The sequence below is a fragment of the Thalassophryne amazonica genome, chromosome 21 (assembly GCF_902500255.1).
Source record: "Thalassophryne amazonica chromosome 21, fThaAma1.1, whole genome shotgun sequence".
NCBI lineage: Eukaryota > Metazoa > Chordata > Actinopteri > Batrachoidiformes > Batrachoididae > Thalassophryne > Thalassophryne amazonica.
The window spans coordinates 5,306,644-5,328,157 of NC_047123.1; the positions used below are offsets into that span (position 1 = coordinate 5,306,644).

Below are 21,514 nucleotides of genomic sequence, written 5' to 3' on the forward strand. Positions count from 1 at the left end.
CTTTTATAGCTAAAAGACGATATATTATGAATGTACATTCAAGAATAGCAGTTGTAGTCTTCTATATTATTTGGGTACATAAATTTGATTAAAAATGGTAAAAAATTCCATAAATCTTGAAATTGTCTTGACTTATTGACATGATCAAGACCTTGAACCCTCAATTCCAACACCAAACCCTGCAAAGAAACAAACGGTAAGCATCAAGGCATGACATCACAGCACGCAAGAGCTGACGTACCTGTTTCAATCGGTCATAGTCCACAGGTTCTGTTGGCACGCAGTTGGCACTTAAGGATGCAGTTGGTATCGGAGTGGATTTAGGTCTATGAACATAAAAATACAAAAGAATAAATTTATCACGTGGTCCAAAAGGAGGAGGAGGAGCATGTACGGATTTGCTCAAAGTCCAACCACAGAAATCTGAACTCATTAACATGCGCGTAAATTTAAACCATGATGTCGGTGTAACTAACGACATCTGGAGAAAACATGTCCCCTCAAAATGTCGAGTGAATTAATTCAGGTCTACATACAAGAAGACCAGCACCCCATCCCCCCGAGTTATTAACAATAATAATGTCACCCAGATGTCTGTTAAATCAGCCAATAAGAACTGTAACAAGCACAACCCAGGGTGGTGAATTTGTCTAGAGGAAGTTGTCCTCAAAAACTGAGTCAGCATGCAAGAAGACAAATGAGGGAAGCCACCAAGAGAGTTGTGAAGGCGTTACAAGGTTCGGTGGCTGTGACTGAAGAGGCAACGTTTGACAGTTGATTCTTCAGTCACAGCTTCATCATACAGTGGAAGACAAAGACAGAAATCAACATGTAGGAACATTTCTCCAATCACAGCAACCAAAGCAGATGGTAATTCACATATACTCTGACCAAAACCTTAAGAAAAAAGTAAACAATGAGATTGTTCGATGAAGTGTTAAATTAATATTCTGGATAATTGAAATCATCCAGAATATTAATTTAACAGCTTGTCAAAAAAAAACAAAAAAAAAAACAAAAAACTATTTTAGTTACAAGTGAAAAAAGCGTCGATACACGTTTCCAAAACACATCGTTCAGAGGAGCAAATTATTTTAAAGCACGAAACCTGCGACGTCTCTGCAGCTCGGCTTCCTGGGCTCAGTTTTCTGTCCGACGGCGAGTGCGCCGCTCCTCGCTCAACACAACAGCTAACAGGGTGATAAATTCAGAGCCGCCAGACAGGAAGTGTGGCAGGAAAGAGATGTGAAAGAAAAGGAAACGAGCTGTGCAGCAAGTGAAGGGTGTCTGAAGAAAACCGTCTGATGAACACATCCAATTAACTATGAGGGCAACCTTCAACTGTGACGTCAAAAAAGAAAAACAAAAAACAAAAAGACCTGCAGCCTCGATTTCACAGCAAACTTACAAATAAATTACAAATAAACAAATTACTGTCTGCATCCATTAATCCATCAATTACTTTCTTGGTGAATCCTTTGTTTTGTCCATAAATTGTCAGAAAATTGTTTTTAAAAAAAATCTTCATATTTTAGAAATTGAAATTAGAAAATTTTGATTTTTTTTTACAAAGTAACTTAATTTAATTGTTTTAATTAAATTCAATAGATCTATCAATTTCTGCAGCACTAATACACCATTTTCATTATTTATTCATTCATTGTATTACATTAATTATAGTTTAATAATAAGTTTTTTATATATCTATACATACAAACACACAGCAATGTATTATTTTAAGTGTCCATTTTATTTATTTTATTCTTCTGTATTAAGATGTACAGTAACATAATATACACATAAAATCATAATTTTAACAAAAAAACAAAAACAAACCCATATTAATATGTTTATTTTATGTGAAGTGTCTGGAAAAAGAAAAACTATTAGTGTTTGTTGCTGAACATGTACATATTTATGTAAGAATCAGCTCCCTTTAATATGACACAACTAAAATGTCATCACTTTCACAGCCAGCTGGATTTAGGAAAGTAAAACATTTCCAAGTCATTAAACATCCTTCAGTACAAAACATTAAAAACCCTGTGTGGAAATTCTGTGCACAGCAGACTAAGTGTGCAAGAAGCAGACAAGTGAGGAAGCCACCAAGACACTTGCGCAGTACGTTTTTAGATTCAGAGACCGTACGCTCGTCACTGATGCAGGGTGTCGTGAATCCAGCAGAAAGCTTCGGCACACTACGAGTGTATTGTGAGCTCATGCACAGAGCGTTACCTCCACGCTGACCTTTGACCTGCAGAAACTCCACGGAGAAGCAGGCAAACAGTGAAATCGAGCTGAAGCTAGATTTATTTTAATTAGAGATTAGAGCACTTAATACTAATTTGTTTTGGCAGGAAAATTTTCTTTTTTTTCCGATTGTGATGTTACAAAACACGGAGTGGTGCTGCACAGTCGGGCTACAACTAATTATTTTCTTATCAATTAATCAATCAATTATTTTATCAATTAATAAATGAATTGCAAGTTCCATAAAATGTCAGAAAATGTTGAAAACTGTTAATGTTTTCCAGAGTTCAAGATGAAGCCTTCAAATGTTTTGTTTGGTCCCCCAAGATATTCAGTTTTCTGCCGGACAGGAGAAAAGAAACCGGTAAAATAAACCAGAAAGTTTAAGACATTTAAATTTGGGTTTTAAAACAATGACTCAAAAAGGACTAATCAATAATCAAAATGATTGTTGACAAATTTATGAGCTGATTAATTGATTATTTGCTAATTTTAACTTGCGATGTCCATCTGCCCTCCTCTCTCATGGATGTGCAATGTGCACACATTTGTGCACATTCACGCAACAGGACGTTATCTCAGTGTGCCTGCAGGATCTATTCTGGCTCTGCAGCGATAAAGCTGCACAAAGTCTGTGCTGCAAAGGGTGGTGACGTGGATGTGCTACGTGTGTGTGTGTGTGTGTGTGTGTGTGTGATAAGCCGGGTGCACGTGACAAAACTGTGGATTTCCCTGTTTTTACATTTAAAAGAACGGCATGCATGCAAAAAGCTTTGACTACACCATCCCAGAAATCCACGATAGAGAGTGGTTTAGGGAAAGTCATGTGACACAAACTGCTGCAAATGTCACAGGAAAACAGAGAAGTTTTTATCCAAAAGGCCACTCCCCCTTCCACCACAGCAAACTGATGAAAAGAGGAGATTGTCTGAGGAAAGGATAAGAAAAAGAAAGTCAACTCTCAAGGCTCCAAAGCCTTTTCTCTCTACCTGTTGAAGGAATATGCTGCCACGGGATTTCTCCACGGACGGTCTCGTCTGTGTGAGCAGCAGAAATACTGAATTCACAAATCAGATGTTGATATCGAGCCGCCCAGGTGAACTGGGACAGGCTGGGTTTTGTAAAAACAAGGTGGATGTGCTTACAGCCAAAAAATACACAGGACTTAAATGGATTTTTTTGTAGCAGTACCATCACTGTCCAAATATTTATGGGGTTTACTATAGCTTACATAAAAGTAATAAAAATAGTAGATACATTTTTTTTAAATAACTGACTACTACACGTAAAAAAAACAGGCGCTGTTAATAAACGCAATTTTATTTCAACAATGGCCTCTTTTCTCACAGTCAACCCGATCACAATTGTTACAGATTTGCTGCTCAAACTGCAACAGGAGAGACATTCTGAACAAGACAAGGAGAGCAGCAGAATCTGACGCTACCTCTGATCAGACTCCTACGGGTCAGAGTTGATCAGTATTGGCTTTCTGGAGCATCTTCTCAATCAGTCAATTCCAGACATTAAAGCTGTCAATGATTTTTAATTATTTCAAAATCTCAGTACAGTGGTCCGTCGCTACAACGCAGTTCACCTTTCGCGGCCTCGCAGTTTCGTGGATTTTTTTTAGTCCAATTTTGCATGCTTTGTTTTTTTTACAGCGCATTGTGTTCTGCATCCTCATCAAGCAGGCCGGTCATGGCACCGCAAAGGGAGAGCACGCGCATTATGTTCTGCGTGTCTGTTTATAAGAATCTTCTCGCCCAGAAGAAAAAAAGAGCGCCAACAACTACCCATAACTGTGTTCTTCACTCAGAAAAACACACCTGCACCGAGGTGTGACTCAGTGGAAAAAGGCGCGACAGCGGAGCAGCACCAGGATGAAGAGGCGCGATCAGAGGAACAGTGAAATACTGGCGAGTCACTATTAATAATTTCTTATGTGTCCAACCTCGTAGGTTGATCGTTAAAATTAAATTCATTAGTTCTAAAAGCCATCATAATTATTTATAGGAAAACGTTCTATTTTTATTTCTCAAACAAATGTTTGGGCCTGAAAACAGGTTGGTCTTATTTTTCTACTACGGTTTGAACTTTGAAAGCGTTTACACACGAGAGAAAAGTGATAAAATGTTAATGCCTGTTTGAGAAAAGTGCATAAAGTGTGTAGTGAGGGGTTTTACAGCCTTAAGACGTCTATAATAATTGTAAAAAATAACGCTGACTACTTCGCGGATTTCACCTATTGTAGGCTATTTTTAGAACGTAACTCTCGCGACAAACGAGGGACCACTGTATCTCATTCTTCATAACTTTATGAGAAAATCTCATCACTAATCTTACACCACTGAGCAATGATGAGTGGTGAGGTGTACAAAGTTACACCTATAGAGGAAGAACTGTTAAAGATTTTACATGGCTAACAGGTGCTGATATTTTCTCATCTAAGGGATGAATAAACAACTGCACCTCCCAGAACACCCTGGTCTCACGGCAAGTCATGATTCAGCAGCACGAAATATACATTAATCTATTGGTTCGTAATATTGTGACGAAAAGCGCCTCGTTTTCGTCACAGCAGCACAAATTCATTCTCATTCATTCCGTGATGGCTGCATGAAATTAAAAGTGACACGGGGGGTGGTGGTGGTTATGGTTAGAGTTGGGCGTAGGAGTAGGATTATGTTATGGTTAAGGTTAGGGGTAGGAGTAGTGTTAGTAAGAGTAAGTTAAAAAAACCACGTCATGAAAATTTGACTTATTTTGTGACGGGAGCACGAAAAAAAAATGTGACACTGGGCTGCCCAGAACATTCCAAGTGAAGTTCTGAACAGACTGAGCTTTTCATTCACTGTAAAAACACAAAATCTTACCAAGTACATTTGTACAATCACCAAACAAGTAAAATTCAAGTAACAGATAAACAGACATGTTTTTAAGCAACATTTAAAATATCTGGCAAGGTTTTTACATGAAAGTGTAATTACCTTTTAACAATAAAAAAAAAAACTGGATTCACCCCCATGAAAACAATTTTTTTGCATGACGTCTTTTAACTTGTTACAAGTTAAAAATATCCATCCATCCATCCATTTTCTTCCGTTTTATCCGGAGTCGGGTCGCGAGGGCAGCAGCTCAAGCAAAGCCGCCCAGACCTCCCGATCCACACACACATCCCCCAGCTCCTCCAGGGGAACCCCAAGGTATTCCCAAGCCAGCCGAGAGACGTAGTCCCTCCAGCGTGTCCTGCGTCTTCCCCGGGGCCTCCTCCCGATGGGACGTGCCCGGAACACCTCTACAGCGAGGCGTCCAGGGGGCATCCGGAAAAGATGCCCGAGCCACCTCAACTGGCTCCTTTCGATGTGGAGGAGCAGCGGCTCGACTCCGAGCTCCTCCCGAGTGACCGAGCTCCTCACCCTATCTCTAAGGGAGCGCCCAGCCACCCTGCGGAGGAAACTCATCTCGGCCACTTGTACTCGCGATCTCGTTCTTTCGGTCATGAGCAAACTCTCATGACATAGAGGTGAGGATCGGAACGTAGATCGATCGGTAAATCGAGAGATTTGCCCCCCCTACTCAGCTCTCTCTTCACCACGATGGTCTGATACAGCGACCGCATCACTGCAGATGCTGCACTGATCCGTCTGTCAATGTCACGTTCCACCCGTCCCTAACTCGTGAACAAGACCCCGAGATACTTAAACTCCTCCACTTGAGGCAAGGACACTCCACCGACCTGAAGAGGGCAAAGCACCTTTTTCCAGTCGAGAACCATGGCCTCGGATTTGGAGGTGCTGATTTTCATCCCGGACACTTCACACTCGGCTGCAAACCGCCCCAGTGCACACTGAAGGTCCTGATTTGACAAAGCCAACAGAACCACATTGTCCGCAAACAGCAGAGACGAGATTCTGTGGTTCCCAAACCAGACCCCCTCTACACCCTGGCTGCGCCTAGACATTCTGTCCATAAAGATAATGAACAGAACCGGTGACAAAGGGCAGCCCTGGCGGAGGCCAACGTGCACTGGAAACAGGTTGAACAAATTTTTTTTTTTTAACTTGCAACCTGTTTCCAGTGCAAGTTAAAAATAAATAAATGAAATTGCATTTTTTTAAAATACAAAAACAGATATTTTATGGGAGGTGGTTTAACTTGCATAAAGTAAAAAAAAAGAATGTTTTTAACATGAAAACAGTTTTATATGAAAGTGATTTATAACTTAAGTGAAGTGTCTCAACTGATACAAAAAAAAATGATATAAAATAGATAAATTTTTTTGCATATGATCACCTTCCTAAAATAATGGCCTAAGTCATGTTTTCCAACACATGATTTAGGCCATTATTTTAGGAAGATGACGATACGAAACAAGGTTTTTACATGAAAGTGTAACTGCCTTTAAATAAAAAAAGAACTGTGCATATCTCCCAATGAAAACAATGTATTTGCATGAGGTCTTTTAGTTTGTAACAAACTTAAAAAAAATAAAATTTTTAACATGAAAACAAGGATTTTATAGGGAGTGTTTTGAATTGCAAAAAGTAATAAAATTGATTTGTTTAGTTTATCTAGCACCAAATCACAACAAAGCTGCCTCAAGGCACTTAACACAAGTAAGGTCTAACCTTACCAAACCCCAGAGCAAGCACAATAATTAAAAATAACAATTTTAACATGAAAACAGCTTTATATGAATTTGTGATTTTTAACTTTTATCAAGTAAAACATTTTATTACATTTGACAAAAAGTTTTTACATGAACGTGTTAACATGTAGCAAGTAAAGACATTATTCTTACACCAAATCTAAGGTTTTTAAATGAAGTGTTTAATTGATCATTAACCCCCCCCCCCCAAAAAAAATAGATGAGATTTTTTTACATATGAAAACAAAGGTTTTATATGAAGGTGTTTTAAACTATAATTAAAAATTACTTTTATTTATTTTTTTATTTTTTTTTACACATTATACAAAGTATTTCCATGAAAGTGTTTTTAACTTGTGACAATTAACAAAAAAGGTATATATATTTTTTGTACATGAAAATGTTTTAACTTGTAACAAATAATAAAGTTTTTTCTCCAAAAGTGTTTACTTGAAAATGTACAAGGTCTTTACATGAATGTTTTTCACTTGCAACAAGGAGAAAAAAAAAGAAGAGTGGATAAAATGAAAATTCAAAATATTTAAGATGTGTCATCGAAAAACGAGATCTTATATCTTACTGAAATCTTACCCATTAGGTGATTGTTTCTCATATTCAGCGTTACTGGTAAGATTTTAAATTTCTGCAGTGTTCTGATTGATGAGCTTATATGAGACGTTTCCATTGAGATGGTCTGATTACTGTTGTAACTGTTCAGCGTTCACGCCACATCAACCGACCATTTCTCCTCATTCACACACCCACTTTAATCCTTTACACTGGAATAAACCTGTGCGCAACACACTCAGTGCAACATGCGCTCTGATGAGGTTAGGCTCCAGTATCGTGCAAAATCTAGCTGAAGCTGATGCAAAAATATATTCATGAAGCATCCAGCTCCTGCTTTCATTCAGATAAAACAGACTTTTTTTTAACGTACCTGCCGATAACTGGCGATTTGCTACCGTTCATGGTGTTTGTTCTTTCCCATGGCTTCCTGGGCATGTCTGCCGCACAAAACACAACCGCAGAGTTATGAAAAACAGACCCATTAAAATGAAACTGATTGGTGGATATGAATTTCTCCCACCCACCTGGGGTGCTACAGGCTGACACTTTGGGGGTGTTGTTCATCTCACCATCTTCCTGTTAGACACAAACAGGTTAAAGGTCACAGCTGAGTTGCAATCAGATGTCTTAACAACAAACTGAAAAAAGTGAAGCGTTTTATTATTAGACCAACTTTTAAATTGTTGTGAGAACTTTAGTGCAGCAGACAACTGAAACAATCCTTCAAATGGTGACAGAAGCACCAAATTCGGCACAAATACTCCTCAGACATTACTCTTGGAAAAAGCAACTGGCCACTTGAATTTTCAGTTGGCGGCCAGGTAGGCATCAATTGTGGAATTACACAGGGTTCAAAATTAAAAGATGCTCCAATCATATTGAAAACTTTACCACATGATACATCTGATCATAAAGATTCCAAAAAGGTATAGTTTGGACTATCTGTAATTGAATGTTATGGAGTTATGGGGTGAAAACATTAAGAATGGTGACAAAGGTGAATTTCAGTTTGTACAATTCAGTTCAATTTATTTCATTTATATAGTGCCAAATCACAACACAGCTGCCTCAAGGTGCTACACACAAGTAAGGTCTAACCTTACCAACCCGCAGAGCAAGAACACCTGTGACAGTGGTAAGAAAAACTCCCTTTAATGATTTGAGGAAGAAACCTCAAGAAGACCAGACTCAAAGGGGCGAGCCTCTGCTTGGGCCATGCTACCGACACAATTGACAGTACGAATATACAGTAAATTATGGGAGTCCATGCTGGTGCATCCAGAGATGGGAGTGGGGTCACAATTTAAAGGTGCTTCAATTTTGGTAAAACGTGGTGCAAATTATTGGTTGCACCAATAGGATTAATAAATGGAATAGGTTTGATTGTGTTGAATGTTTGGTCTCCAAAGTAAAGTTCAGACAAGGTCAGCGTACATTGGATTCTATGACATGTGACATATGTTACCCCGTAACATGATAACTAAGCATGATGCAGGGTGCAAACTATTCCTTTTTATAACTCTATAACATTCAGTTACAGATAGTCCAAACTATACCTTTTTGGAATCTTTATAATCAGACAAATAATGTGGTATGGTTTTCAATAAGACTGAAGGATTTTTAAATTTTGACCCCTGTGTAATTCTTCAATTGATCTCTACCTGGCTGCCTATTGAAAATTCAAGTGGACAGTCCATTTTTTTTTAAACTGTAATGTCTAAGGAGTATTTGTACTGAATTTGGTCCTTGCATCACCATTTGAAGGAATGCTCTGTAAATATTCTGTTATCTGCTGTACTATTTAGGTTTACCCTGAGTTCATGTTGAGACCAGTGAGTTGAGGGAAACGTAAACGTAAATTCTGAATTTAGCTTCAGGCAAAACTGTAAAATACCAAAATTTGTAAATGTAACAAACAAGCACACAGCTAAAAATCTGAAACTGTGCAAGTTAGAAAATTTGCAATAAATGTGCAAAAAAATGAACGTGTGAAAAAAATGTGCAAAAAGTCACAGCTCAAAACTATGAATCATGAAAGTCTTTACACACAGTAATGTATGACTGTCATTGTGCATGATGACGGCCGTGCAGCGTGACACACAAGACTTATTGTGCATTTCAACTGAGAAGGATGTTCTGAATCAAACAGGAAGTGGGCGTGGCAGACAGCCTGATACTTACTGATCTCTGGTCAGGTTCAGGTGATGAGCCCTTCTCAGCAATTCTTCTCCTGCAGCACAAACAGTCCAACAGGAGTGAGCATTATCGCATGCTCAAAAACACAGTGCTTGTGCAAGAAAGAGATTAGTGAGGGAAGCCACCAAATCACCAAGGCCACTCTGAAGGGTTTCCAGGCTTCTGTGGCTGTGATTGGAGAAATTGTGCATAATGAAACTTTTTTTTCTGTTGCATCATGAGTCACAGCTTCATGGTTCCTTCAGAGTTGTCATGGGTGTCGGTGGCTATCCTCACTAGTTTCTTTCTTGCACACTCACTCAAACAGATAATTGGTTCATTTGCATGACATATTTAAAATTCTGTACTTAAAAAAAATTGGGTTGGGGAGGTGGTTACATATACTTGTGACCAGGACAGAACACGCTGCATTTAGGCAGCAGCGGATTTTACGGCTCAGCATTCCTGTAATTATGCCGAGTTGTGGAATGTGTTGTGCCAACGCTGGGAACACTTTCTGGTGTGTTTATTTTCTATGTAAAGCCTCTTTCAGATGTGCACTTTTACACCATCAATTTGCCACACGCAGCTCTGCAGGGTTCAAAAGGTCACCACAACATATTCAGTAAAAGTTGACAATTTGATCAGGATGGAAAGGAGAATATTTGTGAATAATAAAAGAAATAAACAGACATACAAAACTTTTGTGTGTGTGTGTGGACATACGAATCAATCAGGTCACATTAAGCAGTGACGCTTCAGAGTCACAGCCCGAAATAAGAGGCTGATACGAGGACATGGAATCATGTTTGATTAAAAACTGTAGATGCTTATCAGCCAAACTGTTCATTTGTTGAAGAAAATCAAACTCCCTGTCTTTAAAATGAGACTCCTGTGCAGAAATCTCAGGCTAGAAAAAAAAAAAGTAAATGTATTCATACATGCTGGAAAAAAATAATAAAAATTAGACAATTCACTATAAAGACTGCAAATAAATAAAATCTGTTACCTTTAAACAGTTATTTTTGTTAAACTATCCCTCAGAGCATCTTATCAATGAATTCCTTATTAACTGACTATTGCTGGCTGTTTTTTTGTTGCTGTCTTCATGGAATCATGCATTTTTCTCAAGTTTTACTTCATTTCCGTTGTAAAAACCTCAGTTTGTGTGAACATGACAAGAACAAACTTCTTTGGCAGGACTGCCCTGATCACACAAAAGCATCTGTCAAACCCCAGGTTTCCATGACAACAATCCAATGGAAATAATCCAGCAATAACAACAATAATAATAATAAAGAAAATCCTGTTTGACATGATTACATGCTCATCAGTATTATGATAATTAATAAAACCAGGTCATCATGATTTGGTCAGTTAGATTCCTCTCCAATTACAATGAACTGTTATTTTCAATACTTCATGCCAGCGGCGTCAGTCACCACGGAGTCTCCGCCCTCAGGACCGTCCTTATGTGGGATTTGTCAGATTTGCAAAACATTCAAAAATAATTCTCTCCTCCTTCACCATTTGCACACATTTAGATTTATATAAATTACTGTCATTATGTATTAAATTACTGTCATTAAGTAAAAATAATGTATTCAAGTAATTGATGAATTATGAATTGATGATTTTATAACAATAATTCATAATTTAATATTTATATTTTTCTGTTCATTTAGAAAACAGTCTCCTTTCTCTAAACGATTTAACTACATCTGCTTGTTTGAAAAACATCTGGATTTTTGATTTGACACTTTTACACGTGTACAGATGTAAAAGAACAAAACAAGCCAGATCAACAGTATTCATGTGCCAGAGAAAACAGTGCACTGCTCACAATCTGAGGTCTGCTCATCGGATTTCTCATAACGGGCTTCAGCTGATAAACTAACCCGGTAACTCCAAAAACATTGGGATGCCTAAGACTTCTGCGCAGCACTGGCCTGACATCATTTCACGTCAGACTTCATGAACCTGGTCTGAGATTACACCCACTCCAAAAACAACATGGGATGTAATTTCACCTCCTGGCCAGCAGGGCGCTCATCTCCTCCATCAGACCGCCTCCTCCTGGGAGAGGCCCGTTTCCACGGCTCTCACATTTGGCCCCTCCTGCTCCCGACACGGCTGCTGCCAAAGCCGCTCCTGCATCATCGCTCTGCAAGAAACATCACAGGCGAGATATTAAACACTCAAATACCTTCAAATATTAAAGTTTACAGTCTGTGCTGGTGGTCTTCATGGCTCTCTGAGACAGACTGACCCTAAATTTGACTCGGTCTAGACGGGACCTGGTCTTGTTCTGTTGTGTGGATCTGCACGCGTCTGTGTCGACAGCACAGAGTGAATTATGACGGCGTGGAGGAGAGACGTGGTAGCAATCAAAGATATGGACGACAGCACAAGCACCAAACGACAATCGAGCATCAATTATGAAAGTGAGCGTTCTCTCATGGGTTCACCCACTTTTTCAAAGTTCTAGGTCCTTTTATGTGAAAAGGTCACAGGATTACTGTGAGTGTGTCAAAATCGATTTCCCTCAGCTTCGAAAAAGCATCAGCATGTGACAAGATAAATAAACAAACTCCTGAGTTGATCCCCTCAATTTATAAATTTTAAATCAACAAATTTTTGCACCTCATCAGATTAAAAGGACATATGACGACAAACAATGACATCAGAACTTTAATGCATCAGCTGCTAAAAAGTTCCCCTCAAGAGGAAAATTTCAAAAGAATAGATGACCTTGAACTACTTAAGGTAGTGACCCGAACAGTCTATGACTGTGAGGTCATAGATCACATAGGGGATTCACCCAATGTGCACAAGAGACACAATGACAGCCAATCAGAGTAAAGAGGCACGGTGACATCAGCTGGCTGCTTGCTCAAACAAAACATTCCAACATGACAGAAAACACTCCCAAACAGCTTATTTCTGCATAAACTAATATGTTTCTCATATATTTTGTAAAAGTTAGTAAGAAATAAACATTTCTAAATCTAAAAATGCTGCTTCGTAACCAGATAAAACCTCTGAAGTGATTTACGAGACAGCGCGCACGGGCATCATGTGAGGTCAAAGGTGACTTCCAGTAATGTCAAAACCTGATGCCTGCACACATGCATGTCCTCCTGCAGACGCCATGAAAAGAAATTAAAATATTCACTATGAAATTGAACTCCAGATGAATATATTCTCTTCATTAAAATGAGTTGTAACTTTACAACAGGTTTCAAAAATTAACCGACATTATAACACTTTGATTTCAACAGAAAATACATTTAGTCCATGTTGTGAAATTTAAAAGGCTTTAAGTTTGAACTTCTTCCTCATCTTTCATTAGTTCCTATTTTAGTTTGTCAGCCTTTCTGTTGGATTCATTGTCATCATTTTGGCACCTGAAGGTTTATTTTCTGTTTGTTTGGATGTATTATCAAGAACATTCCCATTTTTGAGAGGTAACTGGGTCTAGTTGGGGTGTTTTTGGAGGACATTAGAATATATATATATATATCCATCTTCTACCGCTTAGTCCAATTAAGGGTTGCGGGGGCTGGAGCCTATCCTAGCAGTCATAGGGCGTGAGGCGGGGTACACCCAGGACAAGACGCCAGTCTGACGCAGTGCCACAAATAGACAAACAAACAGACACACCCACACGCACACCTAAGGACAATTTTAAAGATTCCAATCCACCTAACCCGCATGTCTTTGGATGTGGGAGGAAACCGGAGCACCCGGAGGAAACCCACGCAAACACAGGGAGAACATGCAAACTCCACACAGAACCCATGACCTTCTTGCCGTGATATATATATATATATATATATATATATATATATATATATATATATATATATATATATATATATATAAGCACTTCTGGGTTCATACAGTTCTACGGCTCTATTTCAGCTCAGTTCTGGAATTTGGACCTGGGACGACCTTTAGTCTGAACTACAATCACACATTCATAATTTATTTCAATGCTAAAAAGATGATAAAAAGCTTTATTTAAAACAAAACACCTTTACCCATGTCTAAATATGCCATTCTACATGTTCATGTGATCACAATATTTTAAAAGTATTTTTAACAATAATAACAAAAAGGCTACGCTGTGTGAGTCTGAGTGCGCTCAGCGACTGTGCGAGTTAATTGTGCCGATGAAATGACCAATCACGTTCTTACCCGTGCCACTTTGCGCAGTTTGGCTCCGGCGAGGGCGGCGGCCAGGCCTGAAAGGGGGCGGTCCTCAGCAGGTGAGAACAGGCTGATGGGAAGAGGAGGTGCTGGTGGAGGAAGGGGGGCTCCGGGGGGAGGAGGCGGGCCAGGCGGAGGAGGCGGGGTCCCACCGAGAGCCAGTGTCTGAGGCAGGGGCGGCGGGGGAGGCGGGGGCGGGTGGCCAGCCGGGGCCGCGGGGTTGGCAGGGGCAGATGTCACAGTGGAGCCGGGAGGCAAGGGGGGCGGCGGGGGGGGAGTGGGGGTGCTCAACGCCGGCGTCTGCACCATGTCTGTTGGAGAGTGAGTGGGGGAGGGGCAGAGACAGTCAGTTCAAACAGTCATTTTTCACAAACACTTTGTTTATGATAAATTCATCTAAACACTTTTCTGATTCAGTGGAAATCTGTGGCGTAACACGAAGTTTAGAACAAGCAAATCTCATTTTCCTGCTCTTCTCAAATCAACAGACTTGTTTTTCCAGGTGGAGCTTCAAACCATCACGACTGAAAGTGAAAAGCAGGTTTTATTATTTGTTTGCAGCATTCAGACACATGAAGAGTAACAATGAGACAAAACCCAAAATAAAAGCAAACATGGAATACTCATGAACGATGACTGCACGCGACATCAAATCACAGCGGGGCGGATTCTGCTCATCATGCCGTTTGACTGGGGTCAGTGGGTCGGGGTGTGGGGGGGTTGACATTCAGTGTACATTTAACGAGACAGAATGACTGACTTTTGCACAGATTTGGAAGAACCTTGTCCATCATTATCAGGGGTTTTTTCTAAACCGGGTAACTGAGGCGCTGCACCCCCCCCCCCTTCTAAACCCCAAGTTCCACGTGCTTAAACAACACAAAGTCTTCCTAAGAACGATCTTTTTCCCGAGAAAAGATTACATCAACACCACATGACAATGTGTCTGATCATTAGAAAAGGTACAATTAAATGGAAAATGGTAAATGGACTGCATTTATATAGCGCTTTTCCATCTGCATCAGATGCAGAAGCGCTTTACAATTATGCCTCACATTCACCCCAATGTCAGGGTGCTGCCATACAAGGCACTCACTACACACCAGGAGCAATAGGGGATTACTCCAATTACTCCAAAAAGATTCTGATCGTGGTCGATCGACCATCAGACAGTTTTAAAGAAATGCACCGATTTGGAGGAGGTTTTTAGACCACATACTTGGTTGCTCCGCCCCCTCGCCATAGCCGTCACCCTCATATTACATTTTTTGAGAAAAAACCTTGACTACACCTGAGAATCAGTTTTGCCGACATCCAACCTGACTTGACCAGAGAAGTCAACCCTCAGTTTTTAATTCAATTCAATTTCAGTTCAATTTATTTTCATTTATATAGCACCAAATCACAACAGAGTTGCCTCAAGGTGCTTCACATAAGTAAGGTCTAACCTTAGTAACCCCCAGAGGAGCAGTGGTAAGGAAAAACTCCCTCTGAGGAAGAAACCTGAAGCAGACCAGACTCAAAGGGGTGACCCTCTGCTTGGGCCATGATACAGACACAAATTACAGAACAATTCAAAAAACGAATATACAGGAAAAGCTGCTGGTGCACAGGACAGGAGGGTCTCCAGCACAAATACCACACCCATCTCTGGATGGCCTACCCCAGCCACCATTCAAATATATGTGTGTGTGTGTGTGTGTTTGTACTGCTATCTTTGTGAGGATCACTGCGGGTAGAGGACCGGTTTAGTGAGGACCATTTTTGAAAATGAGGCCATTTAGGCTGGTCCTCACAAGGTTTTTAATGAAAAGGCTTCCAAAAGCTGTAAATATGATCCTCTCAAAGTGATTCTTCAAAATCTGAGGTGAGAACTTGACTTAGAGACACTTCTAGAGTTTAAAAGCAGCATCAGTTTATTTCTAAGTATAGCAGAAAGGGTGGTCCTCACTCCCAGTGGGCATTTTCCCAGACCTCACTTTGGTACCCGTACAGGAAACTGTGTGTGTGTGTGTGTGTGTGTGTGTGAGAATAAAAATAAAGTACTACCAGTTTGGGATGACAGTGTGTGATGGGAAGATTTGACCTGATGTCCACTTCCTGCAAGAACTCTATACAAATTCTAAATTCTGACCCCTTTAGCTGGTGGCCTGTGGGCTACGTGTGACTGTTCTAAAAGTCAGACTGATCCAATAAGAACCCCCAGGAAGTGATTTTCAGTAAACACTGGACAGACTATGTAACAAATGAAGACGATACGATGAACGCAGGAGTGTGTGCAGCGGCTGAATTTAGGTCACGATCTGCATGCATGTGGTACAAACTCAAACACAGCAAAACATGGAGTTACATCATGGTGAAAATAGTTTATTAGTGTCACAGCTGATGATTTGAGGCTTGAAAAACTTCAAAAACTTAATAAAACTGAATCTTGGAAGTGTTCATGTTCATTTATACTAACATTCACATTTTTCTTCTTCTTTCACACTTAAAAGGAAATTGTAGCGTACAAGTTTAGTGGTTGTCGTAGTTTTTAACTCGCTTCTGACAAAAACGTGTAACGAGCCACATAATGGGCTCATCCAGATAAACTGGGCATAAATGTTAAAACTCACATTTTACTTTTGACTGTAGTGAAAGCAGGTCAATATAAAAGGTTTCCAGGACATATTGCTGGATGTTTGGCTTTTGTTTCCAGTGCACTAACTATTATCTTGTCAGTTGCAGGAAAAAACAAACAAACCAAAAAAAAACTATGCAAATTTTGCCACATTTTTTTAAATGGTCAAATTCAAAGCTCAAAGGTGTATTTTTGTGATCCGGATGCAACCAAAATCAAGTGAGACTTGGACCCTAGCCTGTGATGCAACGCCATGACTGGATGTCTTTGGTACCGGTCTCTTCAGAGGAGCCTTTGGTACCACTGATCAGTTGTCCAGGATGGATAAATGGTGTGGTGTAGAAAATGGATCATGAAGAAAAAAACAAAACAATCACACACATCAGACATACGGTACTGCCAACTGTGGTCCCTCAGTGTACAGAGGAAATAAAAACGATAACACCTCCCTTATGGCCTTTGCCCACTTAGATGCTAAACAATCATACCAAGTCTGTTGGTGATCAACATAAGAACTGCAATCAGATACTTTCTGTCAACTCCTAAACCCACCAATTACAGGCCAGATGATAAATACTGTGAAGTTATCAAAGCTCTTTCCATAAAGGTACATATACACATTTGAAAAGAGTTGTAAAGAAACACTGCCAAAAAAAAAATTCCACCAAACTGTCACATTGTTTGTCACAAACCAACATACTATTCAGTTTATCGTCTGTACATGGAATACTTTGATTATGTACATTACATCATGCAATAACCACCAGAGGTCATTGCAAGGATGTAGTTTATAGAAAAGGCGTGGAGTTTGGAGTGTGGAGTTGGCATGTTCTCCCCATGTTTTTGTGGGTTTCCTTTGGCTGCTCTGGTTTCCTCCCACATTTAAAGACATGCAGGTTAGGTGGACTCCCTTGCAAAAGAGATCTTGATCTCAATGGGACTAACCTGGTTAAATAAAGGTCAAATTAAAATTAATTTGTGAAAACAGCAGCAAATAAAAGCTTGAAAAAAGTTTCTTCTATTTAGCTTAATAGACTTTAATTGGTGTTGAATGAAGTAAAAGCTGGAGAAAAGCTGCCCCCTTAAAATGTGTTTATCCTGAAGTACTTAAATAATGTGTAGGTTAAAGTCTTTCTATAATATGATGCTGCATTAGAAAAGAGCAGCAATGGTTAGTGAGTGAAATATAAAATCACTGTTTTTTTTGTTTTTTTTTTAACTGTCTGCATCTTGTTTTACCTTAAATCCAAGGACGCAACCACAAAAGGGTTTCTATAAAAAGATAGACGGTGAACAGATTATGATCTGGCTGTAAAAAAAAAAAGGAACTGAAAAACAGCAAGTGAGGTGGTTTGACTAAAAGCATAATATTAACAGCATTCATATGAAGTTGATTAAATGCTGGTTTGTTCACTACTGTTTTGGGGAATTTCGACAGAATAAATTGCATAATGTTGGTGTGTTTACTCAGACTAACAAAACAATACAATTTCCTGCTTTTTTAAAATTAATATGGAACAGAATTGAGTTCAGTATATTGGTCCGACCCACCACAACATTTTCTGTTACTCTTGTGGCCCCCTGAGGAACCGAAGTGCCCTCCTCTGATGGAGAACGTGCACCACTATCAAGACCATTATCAATATTAATTCATGCAGCCACCACCAGGGGGCATTCAAGCCATGCAAAAGTACAGACCATCATCTCGATAAGTATATCAATTCAGTGTTTTTATTAAATTACTTTCAAACCTTTACACCGTTGAATCCAGGGAACTATTGTCTACAAACCTGGACTGTCAGAGGCAAAGCAAACCCAAATCTAACACCCCTAGCATTACGGGCTGTGCAAAGTTCTATAACAAAGATCCAACACAGTTCAAAAGTCCTGCTGTTAGTTTGTGAGCTGAAGGCAGTGAAAGAAGGAAGAGAGGCAGTGAGCGAGGAAGCAGAAAAGAAAGAAGGTGAAAGGCAGCGAGAGACAAGAGTCTTACCCTGGGGCTGAGAAGAGGCGCGCCCCTGAAGCATGTGGGACTCTGGGCTGGTGGCTGTCTCCAGCTCTCCCGGCCCCGACAGGCCCAGACCCACGGGAAGGGAGAGGTGGTCAGCAGAGGCAGAAGCGGCGTCTGCAGCAACAGGGGGCGCTGTAGAGGGAGAGGGGACAACAGGAGCCTGGGATGAGGAGAGGGGAGACAAGACAGAGGAGGAAGAGGGAGGGAGTGTCACAGGGGAAGGGAGGGGAGGAGGGGTTGGTGGGGGAGGTGGGGTCGGGCAGGTGACACCGACAGGGGTGTGGCTATGAGGGATGGTCACGGGAGATGGCGCGGGGAACATGGGGGGGCCGTTGGGGGACGGCGAAAGAGGCTTCTGCGTTAGAGGGGAAGGGGCAGCGATGGGGATGAGGGGGCGAGGACCTGCTGCCTTTCCAGGGGGGCTGCTGATCATAACAGGGGGCGAGGGGGGCAGAGGAGTAAAATTGGATGCAGACCACACTATAGATTTGGGTGGAGCAGGGGCGGGTGCTGTGGCAAGAGACGGGGCCTGAGGAAAGGCTTGCTGCCGCCTCGGGACCGTGGCGTAGTGAGGCAGGACGGGGTGGAAGGCAGAACCCAAGGAGGTGGCAAATCGGGAGGCCGAGTGCCTGAGAGGTGGAGTCGGGGGCGTGGTGGAGGATAGCGATGGAGTGGCGGGAGTTGGGTAGGTGGGAGTGGACGGAGATACGGGTGTGGAAGATGTCTTGCTGTACTCCTGAGACGTGGGAGAGGACAGGGAACTTTCAAAGACTAAATGCCAGATAGAGAAAAGGAGCGACCGACGTCAATGACGAAACCAGATGGAAATGAAGGAAAAAAGGCAGGAAGGAGGCAGCCAGCGTGCAAACAGGAGGGAAAGACAGCAGGTCAGAGGAGACAGGAGGAAGGAGGAAGGGAAGAAAAAAGACAAGGGGGCAGATGAAGCAGGAAAAAGTAGCATAGAGCGAAACCAAGGTTTTATTCCGGAATGTGCGCAGGTTCTTGTGCAGAGGCGCGTCTATGATGTTAGCGTGCAGGAGTTAGCGCTGTGGAGAAACAGCGAGGCACAAAACAGTCCTGATCACACGGAACCTCGTTCAGGCCGAGCAGGACACAGACACCAAATCCAGGAGAAAAAGTTCTCTGGTCTGATGAGACAAAGATTGAACTCTTTGGTGTCATGTTTGGAGGAAACCAGGCACCATCCCTACAGTGAAGCATGGTGGTGGCAGCATCATGCTGTGGGCATGTTTTTGGGGATGACCTGAATCCAACTGAACATCTCTGGAGAGATCTGAAAATGTCTGTGCACCGACGCTCCCCGTCCAACCTGATGAAGCTTGAGGAATAGACCAAACTGCCCAAAGATAAGTGCACCAAGCTTGTGGCATCATATTCAAGAAGACTTGAGGCTGGAATTGCTGTCAAAGGTGCATCAATAAAATATTGAGCAAAGGGTGTGAATACGTATGTACACGTGATTTCTTAGTTTTTTCTATTTAGTTTAATTTTGACAGAGAAAAATATTAATTCACTACATTTTGGAATAAGCCTGTAACATAAAATGTGGAAAAACTGAAGAACTGCGAATACTTTCCGGGGTGCACTGCAAATACTTATTAATATTATTAAAAAGCACAATAATAATATCACGCTGCTATTATCAAGGTGCCCCTTCAGAGCAAGGCCTACAATTAAAACGTAAATTCCAGAAATTGATGGAATTACTAGTGACAGTGTCTGAGCAGCTAACTGGTATGATTCAGGGTTACCTGGAGAACATTTAGGTTATATTTAGGGGAAGCGGTGGCCTGCAGGTTACAGAAGACGCTTCAGGACCAGAGGGTGTTCAGTTCAATCCTCAATCAGACAGGCAATCTCACTAAAGTGCCCTTGAGCAAGGTCCTAAATCCCCAAGTTGCCCCTGGTGTGCAGCTGTGCACCTCGTGTGGATGAACGTGACTGTGAGGCGTCTTTGTGATGCACCTTGAGCATCTGACTCATAACAGAGTCTCCATGTCTGAAATCTTGGCTCGAGTCTCCCACGTGCAGTCTGCAGTCAACCAGACTGGATTTCATCAGTTTTTGTTGTAAACGTTCTTTGCGCCACTCTACCATGAAGCTGTAACTGGTGAAGTAAAAGAAAAACTTTCCCAATGCCCATTTTCTCCCGTCACACCCACAGAGGCTCGTAAACGGTCTTGAAATCTTCCCTCACAAGTCGGTCAAATGTTTTTGATGTGAGACCACTCAATAAAACCACACGAATGCAAATTATTGGTTGAGCTAATAGGATGAATAAATGGAATAGTTTTGACTGTGTTGAATGTTTGATCTCCAAGTAAAGGTCAAACAAGGTCAACGTCCATTGTCACATATGTCAACCAGTAACATGATAACTAAGTATGACACATGGTTCAAACTATTCCTTTATAAAACCCTGTTAATTCTGTTAACTCTGGTTGCATCACTTTTTACCAAAATTGGGGCAACTTTAACTTTTGACCCCTGTACAAGTTGAAACTGACCTTTGTCACCATTCTTGCTGTTTCTACCCCATAACTCCAGAACATTCAGTCACAGATAGTCCAGACTATATCTTTTTGGAATCTTTATGATCAAGTGAATAATGTGGTGTAGTTTTCAATATGATTAGAGCATCTTTTAATTTTGACCCCTGTGTAATTCTTCAATTGACCCCTACCTGGCTGCCTACTGAAAATTCAGGTGGCTAATCAGTTATTTTAAAAGAGTTCATGTCTAAGGAGTATTTGTGCTGAATTTGATGCTTGTATCTCCATTTGCAGGATTCCGCTCTAAATATTCTCTTATCTGCTGCACTACAACACGAAGCAGGGTCATCATAAATAATTAATTAGCTGATTGCCATTGTTGTGTGAGTGTACGTGTGAATGTGAGGCAAGTGCTTTGAGCTTCTGGTTCAGATGGAAAAGTGCGATATAAATGCAGTTCATTTACCATTTAACAAGCAGAAGCTAAGAGGCTATTTTAGGCTCAGGTGTTTGAT

General features: G+C 40.8%; 1 protein-coding gene across 9 annotated transcripts in view; it reads right to left on the bottom strand.

Annotated features, from left to right (window-relative positions):
- The window catches only part of enah (ENAH actin regulator), a 189,357-nt gene that overhangs the window by 3,376 nt on the left and 164,467 nt on the right, over positions 1-21,514 (bottom strand). For 5 of the 9 annotated variants that reach the window (XM_034162717.1, XM_034162716.1, XM_034162713.1 and 2 more), the window contains 8 exons: positions 18,469-18,618; positions 13,844-14,166; positions 11,674-11,807; positions 9,650-9,698; positions 7,993-8,044; positions 7,839-7,905; positions 3,240-3,287; positions 242-326 (listed from right to left, as the gene is read on the bottom strand). In XM_034162717.1, the coding sequence (XP_034018608.1) occupies positions 242-326; positions 3,240-3,287; positions 7,839-7,905; positions 7,993-8,044; positions 9,650-9,698; positions 11,674-11,807; positions 13,844-14,166; positions 18,469-18,618 (908 nt within the window). Of the gene's footprint in view, positions 1-241; positions 327-3,239; positions 3,288-7,838; positions 7,906-7,992; positions 8,045-9,649; positions 9,699-11,673; positions 11,808-13,843; positions 14,167-18,468; positions 19,258-21,514 lie in introns of all 9 variants that reach the window. The other 4 variants (XM_034162712.1, XM_034162718.1, XM_034162715.1 and 1 more) reach the window with 4 other exon arrangements.